This window comes from Engraulis encrasicolus, chromosome 8, assembly GCF_034702125.1.
Source record: "Engraulis encrasicolus isolate BLACKSEA-1 chromosome 8, IST_EnEncr_1.0, whole genome shotgun sequence".
NCBI lineage: Eukaryota > Metazoa > Chordata > Actinopteri > Clupeiformes > Engraulidae > Engraulis > Engraulis encrasicolus.
In genome coordinates this window covers 31,658,783-31,671,282 of record NC_085864.1, presented here as the reverse complement: position 1 = coordinate 31,671,282, position 12,500 = coordinate 31,658,783, and the positions used below count along the sequence as shown (strand labels likewise).

General features: G+C 45.8%; 1 protein-coding gene across 1 annotated transcript in view; it reads right to left on the bottom strand.

Annotated features, from left to right (window-relative positions):
• dync2h1 (dynein cytoplasmic 2 heavy chain 1) overlaps window positions 1-12,500 on the bottom strand; it is a 346,171-nt gene that overhangs the window by 91,797 nt on the left and 241,874 nt on the right. Inside the window, exon 81 of the mRNA XM_063205480.1 lies at window positions 3,416-3,571. Within this exon, the coding sequence (XP_063061550.1) occupies window positions 3,416-3,571 (156 nt within the window). The remainder of the gene's footprint in view (window positions 1-3,415; window positions 3,572-12,500) is intronic.

Below are 12,500 nucleotides of genomic sequence, written 5' to 3'. Positions count from 1 at the left end.
GTGGACATTGTGCACTTGTGTACCAGTGGCATCCAATAGAGAGCACATACTTGAGGGTGCTATACTACAGTCAGTGCCATAATTTGAGATACATTTGTTAAAAAAAATAAATAAAAAAAACAACAACCACAAAAACAGAAGTATCGCAGTGGATATATTATCCCTTAAATAAACTGGGAGAGGGGAAAGACGGGAAGATGAAAATGCGTACAAATTGACAAGTAAGTTTGACCTTGGTACTGACACAACCTGGCGCAACTACAAATCCACGAGAAATACAGTGAGCAATACTCTGAGACTAAGGGGAATTAGATAACGACGGACAATAGAAGATGGGCCAGCTGGAGATTAAGTGGAGTGGACCTGAGAAGAAAATGATGGTCCTGGAAACAGGGGTGGGGGAAAAAAAACCAAAAAAACACAGGAGCACGGAGGAGGAGAAGAAGGAGGAGGAGGAGGAGGAGGAGTGACTGATGCCTTTATGAAATCTGTATGAAGGTTGCAGCCTGGGGCTTGGCCTGAAGTCATTTAGTCTGGGAAAGCACTCTGGCCTGGCAGCCTTTCTTAGGACTACTGCAGCGTAGTCCAGGCTTCCACAGGGCTCTCAGGGTGTTTTCTAACAGGATAGAGGAGTGGCTGGGCACCACTGCTGTGGGACATTTAAGGTCAGCAGTGAATTTTTAAGTTTATCATAAAAACATAAAAGTGCAGGCTTGCACACATGCATACCCACCCACCACATGTTCTTGATGCCAAAGCCCCTCCTTCCCAAAATCAGATCAAATGCACTCTATCAAATGCACTCTATCTATGAATTTTCCTTCCTCAGCCAAATGTTAAGTATCTTCAATCTCTGATCTTAATATTTCTAATCTTTTAAGTAAGAATAAATAATGTATAAGTGAATATGTAAATGGGGGGGTTTGTGTGTGTGTGTGTGTGTGTGTGTGTGTGTGTGTGTGTGTGTGTGTGTGTGTGTGTGTGTGAGAGAGAGAGAGAGAGAGAGAGAGAGAGAGAGAGGGCATGCACGAGTGAGCAAGAAAGAAGGCGATTAGAGAGAGTATTAGAGAGAGAGAGTGTTTAGGATTGAGCAGTAGTCATGTATGACACATTAACATAAGAGGCACGTTCAGGCTGCAGAGAAAAGGATGTGCAGTGTGTGCACATGTGAGCCTCTGCGTGTGTGTGTGTGTGTGTATGTGTGTGCGTGCGTGCATGCGTGCGTCTTAGAGTATAGGGGTGGAATGTAAAGGATAGAAAAAAACCACCAAGAATAAATGACAGGCGATGAATGAACAGGAGGCCTCAGAAAAGCATGCCGCGGGCAGATTTTCACACAATCGCTTCCCACGGAAAAGGTAAGTAATTAACCTCCATTAATAAAGAACAGGACTGGTGACCACCGGTGCAAATACAACCAGAGAGAAGAGGGGACGCAGAGAATCGAGGGAGGAGAAAGAGAGAGACATAGTAGATGACAAACGAGAGAGAGAGAGACAGAGAGAGAGAGAGAGAGAGAAAAAGAGAGAGAGAGAGAGAAAGCTGATAGAGATAGAGCTGAGAGAGAGAGAAAGAGAGTAAGCGCAACAGCAACAAAATGAGAGAATGAAGGGGGGGGGGAGAGAGAGAGAGAGAGAGAGAGAGAGAGAGAGAGAGAGAGAGAGAGAGAGAGAGAGAGGGGAGGAGGAGGAGAATTAATTAATAACACTGGATCCTTCAAAAGGCTCTAGCTCTGAAAATAATTGTGGACTTAATTACTGCGGCCAGCAGTCCCGGGCGGATACAGGGACGAGCACATTGTGACAGCCGCCATCTTTGTGTTGTGCCACCGTAATTGTTTCCCGTTACACATGGCTGCCAAAGCAAAGCCGGCAGAGCAGACGCCGCACTCCATTTTGTTTTCAGCTCTGCCCTCTCTTTCGCTCACTGTGTCTCTCTCTTCTCTGTCAATATTTTTTCACTCTTTCACTCACTCCCTTTCCACTGCATTTGTCTCTGTCTCTCTCTGTATGTCTCTCGCTCCATTCAGCAGACCCGCCAACAGAGTGGGACTAAGGGGTCAGTTGTGCCGGGCCCAGAGAAAGGAGGGGCAGAGAATTAGGACCCCATCAGGTACAAGCACTGTATGCGGTCAGGCACAAGCTTGGCTCATGGAGGAGGACGTCCCTGTCATGCAGAGCCAAAGGCACTTTGGGAAAATAACATCATATCCTGTGTTTTTAAAACTATTGAGGAGAGACCTTTTCAGATGTCAGCTCAGCAGCCCTGCATTCAGTGTTTTACCATGTTAAAACACAATGTTCTGTTCCAGTTCATTCTCCCCATCAGATGAACCTGCGGTAATCTCCATGCTGGTGATGAGTGTTAGATGAAGAGGATCGTAGCACAGGTGGAGGCATCATATTCTACTGCAGTGCAGACGAGGTGGAGCAACACCTTGCCTAGAAGCTGTTCGCGTGCGCGCACGCGTGTGCGTGTGTATACGGGCATGTGTGTGCGTGTGTGTGTGAGATTATGCATGTGTGTGGCCATCTCGTGTTAAGGTGGCGTTGAGGGCCAAGGACCTGAAGCATGAAGCTGAGTGGGTGGTCATACCTCACTGCCAAGCAGCCTGTGTATGAAACTGGGCCTGTGTGTGTGTGTGTGTGTGTGTGTGTGTGTGTGTGTGTGTGTGTGTGTGTGTGTGTGTGTGTGTGTGTGTGTGTGTGTGTGCCTGTGTCTGATTCTATGCGTTCAAGTATAAGCCAAGCACCTGAACCATGACGCTGTGTAGGAGGCCATACTGCACAGTAAGCCTGCTTGTTAGGTCAACAGGGTCTGGGTGCGCAGAGCACATATTAGGAGAAAATGTTTATCTATGCAAGAAAATTCTCTCTCCTTCAAAAAGTATGTTAGACAAACTGTAAAATCATCTGTTTTTTGTTGTTGTTGTTGTAAACGTCAGGGTGCAACAGCAACTGATGGCACTGTTGTATAAATGAAAAGGGTTTTTGTGTATTGATTGCTTATTAATTAACTACCAATTAGTTTAGTAGTAGTTTTTTTTTTTTAAATATATTTTTATGGGCTTTTATGCCTTTATTTGACAGGACAGTCGAAGATGGTGACAGGAAGCGAATGGGGCAGAGAGACAGGGGAGGATCGGGAAATGACCCCGGCCGGACTCGAACCGGGGTCCCCGAGGGTGGGCATGCAAGCCCAAATGTGGGGGGCTTAGCGCGCTGCACCCCCCGTTTAGTAGTAGTTTTAAGTAGTAAACGTCAATGATCCAACATTATCCAAAACAATTTGAAAATGACTGGAATATCTACTCAACGTATAATATCTACGTTGTGTGTGCAATACATGCATGCATATTTGTACTGAAGCAATAGCATGTGTGCTTGTGTGTGTGCCTGTCTTGGTAGTACCGTACCTGTGGGATGTAATTGCGTCTCTCCTGGCAGACGGCGTGGAACCAGGCGAGGCAGAAGAGGGCTTGGGAGCGAACCAGCATCCCCCCCTTGCTCACCTGCTCCACACTCCACGACTCGTACGTCCTCAACAGGTTCTTCTTCAGCCCTGGAGGAGCCTGGTGTGGGGAGAGAGAGAGAGAGAGAGAGAGAGAGAGAGAGAGAGAGAGAGAGAGAGAGAGAGAGAGAGAGAGAGAGAGAGAGAGAGAGAGGAGAGAGGGAGAGGTGGATACAGACATGAGCTTGGGCATATGGAGCGAGTGTGTGTGCGTGTGTCATTTCATGAAAACATTTTTTTAAAGTAATATTACTATTAAACTACGTCCATTTTAGTTTATTTTTTTCTCACATTATGTACCTTGCTTTGGCAACAGTAATTTCGTCATTCATGCCAATACAGCACGATTTGATTTGATTTGATGTTGAGAGAGAGAGAGAGAGAGAGTGAGAGCACGCACGCGAGAGAGAGAACTGTGTGTGCGTGTGTGTGTGTGTGTGTGTCCTTGCATGTGTATACATGTAATCATAATTGCTCTTGTACTCAACATATATCACTGCTAATGAAGATTCATGGCGGAAAATAAACAAGGAAAGTCACACTTAAGAACAGAGTACCGTACACTTACTGAAATGCTTCATGATACATTTGTATGCGAGCCCATAGGACACATATTAATAAACAAGCTCAAGCATGCAGTACACATACTCACATACACTCACACTACATACAACACATCATTATCATCATTTCACTACAATTACCATGTATGTGACAAATAAAAGTACTTGAACATACTATACACAAACAAACAAACAAACAAACAAGAACACAAAAATGCTGTCTCTCTCTAACGCGTGCACACACACACACACACACACACACACACACACACACACACACACACACACACACACACACACACACACACACACACACACACACACACACACACACACACACACACACACACACACACACACACACACACACACACACCATCTATTTGCCTTGAGGGTGGTTTTACAGCTCCCAGTCCATGTCATTATCCCATGTTCCCTCTCTGAGCACCAGAAGAGAGATTTTGCCCATTTGGTACTGGTCCAATCATCAAGGGCCTATCTATCTACACACCCCACCTCCCTGAGTCAGACCTCCAGCCAAATACACAGCCACACAAATAGACAGAATAGAAACAACAGGCAGAAACTGAAGCCATTTCATGGTAGCTTACTATTTTCAGATGGAAGGAGGGAGAGAGAGATATAGAGAGTGGGGGCAGAAAGAGAGAGAGAGAAAGAGGAAAAAGCGAGAGAAAGAAAGGAAAGAAAGAAAAATATCTAAGTGAGCAAGAAATAAAACAAGTAAGCAAGAAAGAAAGAAAGAAAGAAAGAAAGAAAGAAAGAAAGAAAGAAAGAAAGAAAGAAAGAAAGAAAGAGGGAGTAACAGAAAAACAGACAGACCAAAAAGAAAAGAAAAGGGAGAAACCGTGACAGGCAAATAAAGACAACAGGCTAGTGGGGCACAATCACATAAACAGGACTTATTTATACCCCTTTCATAACCCTGTTGTGTCTCTCACCCCCTGACACATTTCCATGAGCGTGGAAGAGGAGAGGACATAACATCTAAGGGCTTGAAGGTTTGGCCTTGGTCTTGGTCTGACCACCCAGGCAGGATAAGCATCTAAAAAAGGTAATACTCCTGAGCCCACAGTGGAATGTGGGTACACGGCCCGCTGTGTGTTTTGGCTGCTGGAAGGGCACACATTCTCAATGCTGCTGTTCGCACTAGATTTATTTTACCCGCTAATATGATGAGAGGAAAGGGAAATACAATATTGTCATAGCACATATGGAAATGTTAACAAAGGAAAGAAAGAAAGAAAAATCAACTTCCTCAAATATTTCTGCCATGTGTTTGAGCAATACATTGTGCACACTTCTACCCACCACCCCTCGAAAGAATTAAGATAAAAAACAATATGACAAGTTTTTATCCCCATATCGAATGATATAACCCTCAGGAAATGTATAGGCCATATCTTTTCACTGGTACACTTCCATTGTGAATTACGAGGAAGACACACTATACCGTATTGGCCCGAATATAAGACGTGGTTTTTGTTCTAAAAATAGTACTCTAAAAAGGGGGGTCGTCTTATTTCCGCGCGCTAGAGAAAAAAGTAAAAAAAAAATTATATATTTTTTTTTAACTTAACCTGAATTCGGCCATTAGCCTATGCTTCACAACAATGCCACAAAACTCAATAATGGATGGGTTAAGAGATTGTTTTGTCCATATCAAATTTGCAGATGCTTATTTCGTTATGACAGTTGCACCGCACGTCTATCAACTGTCAATGTCAACGCGATGCGGACGACAGTGCAAGGGGAAAAACACAAGTCAATCGCGGCTTGTTGATCTGCTTTTATTTGTGTTTGGTTTTACAGTCTCATCAGGAAAGCTTTGGTCGTTCTCTCTGGTCAGCCGATAACGCCACTAGAACTAAAGAAATGAAGGGTGATTTGACGAACAACCTGTAGGCTAAGTTTTGGATGCTGTCATAAGCCAATCAATGGTCATCTGTGTGTGCGCGACAAAGCGACGATATGCCTCGCAACGATGCAACAACACAGAATAATGGTTAGGGCAAGAGATTGTCTTGTTCATATAAAATCACTAGGAGTTTTACCCTTGGTACGAAATGAATATCAATCGGACTTTTAATGTCAACGTGGTCCTGATAGGCAGCGCATGGGTTTCAAGTGCAATGCGTCAATCTGCCTTTGGTCACGTTCGGTTTCTACAGTCCAACGGAAAACTTTGGATGCATAAAATGAACGGCGATTTGGCGAGACGGCTGCTGGTTAGATATTGCTGTCAACGAAGCATTTCGCAAAATCTGTGCATTGCACAATAGATTGCCTATCTCTACTGGACTGGTTGCCTGCCTGGCTGGCTCAGACTCTGAATGTAGGCTATGTTGCGTCGCACTTTAAACAGGCGGGCCCAGACGGCTGTAGCCTGTTACGGTGCCTATTGGCGCTTGACAGGTGAAGTGAGTAAAGAAAGGAAAAGGATATGAGTAGCCATCTGTGGTCTTATATCATGGAAATTCCATGAAAATTATATTGTGAAATTTGTTCTTTGTAAAAAGCCTCAGATTTTCCAACAAATTAAAAACTGCATTTTGAGAAAAAGTTCAAATGTGAAACAAAATTAAGTCTTCAAAAAACCTTTTTCCCCAAAACATGAGCCTGAAAATGGGGGGTCGTCTTATAATCAGGATCGTCTTATATTCGGGCTAATACGGTACAACGGAGAATAGATGACATATATGAATTTCTCTGAAATTCAAAGCAGATTTTAGTGTGTGTGTGTGTGTGTGTGTGTGTGTGTGTGTGTGTGTGTGTGTGTGTGTGTGTGTGTGTGTGTGTGTGTGTGTGTGTGTGTGTGTGTGTGTGTGTGTGTGTGTTTGAGAGAGAGAGAGAGGGCAAGAGAAAGACACACAGAGAGAGAGAGAGAGAGAGAGAGAGAGAGAGAGAGAGAGAGAGAGAGAGAGAGACAGAGAGAGAGAGAGAGAAAGAGAGACAGACAGACAGAGACAGAGACAGAGAGCGAGAGAGCGAGCGAGAGAGAGAGAGAGATGACCAATGAGAGAAACATGAAGAGGGGGGGTTATGGTAATCAGTGTGTGTGTTGACGTAGGCAGGGTTGACTGCGCTGCCTTATTTACATGTGTTTCAGCAACAACAATACACCTCGTCTGCTTCAGGTGGACCGGAGCATGACCACACACACTCCAGAGAGACAGACACACACACAGACACGTACAGGCTCACACACACAAACAAACAAACACACGCACATACACACACTCAAGCACGGACACACACACAAACACACACACGCGCGCACACACACACGCACACACACAGACAGACACGTACGGGCTCTCACACACAAACAAACACACACACACACATACATACACTCAAGTACACACACACACACACACACACACACACACACACACACACACACACACACACACACACACACACACACACACACACACACACACACACACACACACACACACACACACACACACACACACACATCCAGAGGCGTGCAAACACTGTCCGAATACCTCTGATGCATGCAAACAGAATCCACACTCTCATCGCCATCACTGCAGCCCAAACAAGTAGAAACAGCACTGTGTTTTGAAGATGTGAGGATTGGAATGGAGGCTGAAAAAAGCAATCTTTCCCAGCTGTGAATTCTCCAAATTCACTCTCACACCTGAACACACCCTTTCATATTGCATGAGCCAAAATATACACTTGCTGACAGAATTGAAATGTTTTCCCCCAATGACAAATGTGACAGCATCACCAGTGAGGCTTATGACTGGTACAGTACATGCCCCTGCAAAAGCTCAGACAAGAGTACCGCACATTTTATTCATCAGTCAATATGATTGTTTGTCACTGTAGCAAATAGCCATTGCTAAGAACTGTACCAAAGACTATGGAGTGTCACAGAAGTCCCCTGTGCTTCTCCTCTCTCCTCTCTCTCACTCTCAGAGAGCAAGTGCACCACATCCAGTGATCCGTATCTCCCAGGACAGGGTTGCGGTTTGGGGAATGTGAACACGAACGCTGCCGCATAAACAGGGTTCATTTCCCTTGATGAAAGCTCGTTTAGAACACGGCGACTAGATAGCTCGCTTGAAGGATAGAGATACACACACACGCACGCACGCGCGCACACACACACACACTAATGGACTAACTCTCGCTCTCGCTCTCTCTCCACACACGCACGCACGCACGCACGCACACACACACTTTCTCCCTCTCTTTCTCTCTGTTTTCTCTCTCAGTAGCTAACATCGCCACAGGCTTGAATTTACAATTAAAATCTGCGCTGCCATCCTGTAGCACAGAGAGACACGCTGATTTCCATTAAGACACAAAGCCTGATGACTCTCCCTCATATCCCCCCCCGAACCAAATGGATTATGGCGGCGCAGTCGACACGCTGACTATAACCTTCAATATCACCGACACAGGAAATGACAAACACAAAATAAGGCATTCACTCAATGGAGACATCAGACACTGAATAGGACTTTGTGTCTGCAGTGCAGTGCGTCTGCGTGGGGACAGACAACAAGCTGTACTGCGCTTTAATACAAGGTGGTTATATAGAGGCAGATTAAGGCAGATACAATTGAATGGCACTGTTTACTCCCCTGTTCCCCTGTTCTATTTCCTCACTTCCACCCAGCTGAACACTCAATTTGTTATTCTGCAAAGGGACTGCTGTGTCATTCTTTATCCTTTTGGAAACAATTAACCTGCATTTCAAAAGCTATACTAGTAGTAAGGCAACTTTCGATTTGACTTAATTAATATCTGGAGAAGGTCGTAGGGCCTACGTGCATGTTTTTTTCCTAATATATAAAACAGACACAGAGGGCTGAGCTGAGTACCCTGAAGGCATTTGCGAAGTCTACAGCAGCCGTATTGTGAATTTGGAAGTACAACGGCTCGGAGCCTGATGTGACAAATAAAACATCTTTTAATGGCCTTGAAAAAAAACACCTCCCCTAAAGGGATATCATCATAACACTCCCAAGCCACGATGCTATTCCTGTGCTCAAAAGACAAGACAAGCTGGGGGAAAGAAAGCTGGGGATTGAACAGCGTAACAGAATAACTAACCAAAAACACACCACGTCCGTGAAGACTCAGCATTCACTGAAGTTGGGCTGAGAGGAGATGCTTCGTAAGTCCCAGACCAAACTCTTTCTGAGTCATTACCGAGACATCGGCAAAAAAAACAGAGGAGGATTATCATCCCACCTCCTCATCCTCCTCTCTCGGGAACCAAGAGCAAAAAGCTGTGACAGGCCTGGATACACAATAAGACACCTGGTGCAGTAAACATCCCTACCGGCGGCACGGACGCATAATAATGAGGACATAAATAGCTGCGTAAGAGGAGGAAGGCCTGCCCACATTTAGCTCCGAGGGGAAGGCCCTGCTGAACAATTCAGCCAAAGTCGAAAAAGTTTCAAAATTGAGTTTAACGAGGCTGATTCTTCTCTACACACAAGCACGCACGCACGCACGCACACACACCCTGTCATTGTACTTGACAACTAAGTGGCACAGCAATGATTGAGACGTACTGAGGGCAAAAAGTTTCAGGGAAAGACAACGGATGTCCGAAAAAGAGATGGCCACTCAGAAAACCCAACAATACTAGAATTCCAAATATTTCTAATTATGAGAGTTCTGCTTCAATGTGAAAGCAGGCTCCCATGTTTATTTTCAAATCCCAGAGCATATCAACAACAACAACAACAACAACTACTACAACAACAACAGCCCAAAGACGCTGTTTCTCGGCAGCCATTGACTAGAATAAGGCTTTCCATGGCTTTGAAAAACTGCAGTCTCGTGCCATGTCCGCCCACTCACTCACTCACTGGCTGGCTATGGGATAAACCCTTCTCTGGAAGCCCCCCTCACTGGTGGACGACGGGGGCTGCTGGCAACCACCACTGCTGTGTGTGTGTGTGTGTGTGTGTGTGTGTGTGTGTGTGTGTGTGTGTGTGTGTGTGTGTGTGTGTGTGTGTGTGTGTGTGTGTGTGTGTGTGTGTGTGTGTGTGTGTGTGTGTGTGTGTGTGTGTGTGTGTTTGTGCATGTGTGTGTGTGTTTGTGTGTGTGTGTGTGTGTTTGTGCATGTGTGTGTTTGTGCGTGTGTGTGTGTGTGTAGCAGAGAGTTTGACTGAGGACAGACCAAAAGGCGCGTGACCATCACTGCACAACGGTGGCGTTAACTGTGGCTTTGTTTGATGTCTGTGCTGCCCTTTTAACTCAGACACCAAGGCCAGAGAACCACATACTGTGTGGTGTCACCATGGACAATAAACATCAGAAGAAGAGATGACGCAGAGAAAAATAAAATATCTCTTTGGCATCAGTCTGGACGTTCTACAAATCTTCCAGCCGTTCCCTTGCTTGGTCACATATTGATGTATTGGTAAAGAAGGAGGAGTTCTTAAAATAGGACTGCAAAGCAAGCAACTACTGTATTGTGTGTGTGTGTGTGTGTGTGTGTGTGTGTGTGTGTGTGTGTGTGTGTGTGTGTGTGTGTGTGTGTGTGTGTGTGTGTGTGTGTGTGTGTGTGTGTGTGTGTGTGTGTGTGTGTGTGTGTGTGTGTGTGCGTGTGTTTAGTATGTGTGTGTTTAGTGAGTGTGTGTGTGTTTTAGTGTGTGTGTGTGTGTGGGTGTGTTTTAGTGTGTGTGTGTGTGTGTGTGTGTGTTTTAGTGTGTGTGTGTGTTTTAGTGTGTGTGGGTGGGTGAGCGCGTGTGAGTGCCAAAGGCAGTGTAAATCTGGTGCGCTCTACTTCCTGGCGAGCCAAGTCTTTCTCCCGGAGCACGCCTGCCTGTCAAACAATGAGCCTGGTCAAGTGGCTGATTCTGCCCTCAAGGGGCTGCGTTAGCACACAGAGCATACACCACACACACACACACACACACACACACACACACACACACACACACACACACACATATGCAAGTATACCCGCACACTCACACAAACACACACATACACAGCCACTGACAGCTTTGGTCGGGCCCAGGACAAAGATGTCTGAAAATACATAAATAAAATACATAAAAATTGGAATGAGGAGCCAATTCTGGGCCCCCTTTCTCCCGAGGCCCGGGACAATTGCCCCCTTTGTCCCCCCATGTCAGCAACCCTGCACGCACGCGCACACACACACACACACACACACACACACACACACACACACACACACACACACACACACACACACACACACACACACACACACACACACACACAAGCGCAAACACACCCACCCACCCACACACAAACACAAGCACAACAGAAAAAAAAAAATGTTTGTGTCCTCATCACGCAGAGAGGCGAGGCGGGCCAATCATAGGAAACCATGTTAGTGTGCTAGTCTATTTTTAGACCCAAACACGCCGCTGCTGCCCACCAACCAACCAACCACGGTCACACAAGCACAACTCCCTCCCTCTCATCTCCACCTCTCTCTCTCTCTTCATCTCACCACCTCTCCATCCCCCTGTCCATTCTATCTTTCCATCTGCTCCCTCCCCCCCACATCCCTCTCTCATTCTGTCCTCCACTCTCTCTGCCCCTTCATCACACTCTTCCTCCCACTCCAACTGTTTTGTTCCTTTTTCCTTTTTTCACACGGTCTCACTCTAGCCCTCTTTCTCCCTCTCACTTCCTCTCTTTCGCCCCTTCATCATTCTCTCCACCCCACTTGAATGTGTCCCTCCTGTTCTATACTTTCTCTCCCTCTCCTCTTCCCCACTCTCTCTCTCTCACTCACTCACTCCTCTCTCCATCTCCCTTTCCCCCTATCTCCAGTTCCTTTACACAGTACCCTGCCTTCACTCTCGGCACCTCATCACTCTCTCTCTCTCTCTCTCTCTCTCTCTCTCTCTCTCTCTCTCTCTCTCTCTCTCTCTCTCTCTCACACACACACACACACTCCTTCTCTCTCACTCCATTAGACCTTTTTTACTTCCCATGTTGTGTGTGGCTTATGTAACTCTCTCTCAGCAGAGACATGGCGGGGTTCTTAAGCTGCAGCGTGACAGCCGAGAGTGAAAATGCTGCATGTCACATTCCACACCAGGAGATTGCAAACACAGTGGACACAGGGAAGGCTGTGTTCGTGTGTGTGTGTGTGTGTGTGTGTGTGTGTGTGTGTGTGTGTGTGTGTGTGTGTGTGTGTGTGTGTGTGTGTGTGTGTGTGTGTGTGTGTGTGTGTGTGTGTGTGTGTGTGTGTGTGTAGCAGGAAGGTGTTCTATAATAAAAGACTAGAACAGCCCAAACTGCCATCCGGTCGTCTCCTCTCAAAAGCTCCATAAATGTTTGACCCAGAATAGTTTTAGAGTCTGATAAATTTGTAAAACACAGTGGAGACGTTATTAGGAGGCTTTTAAAATATAGAGT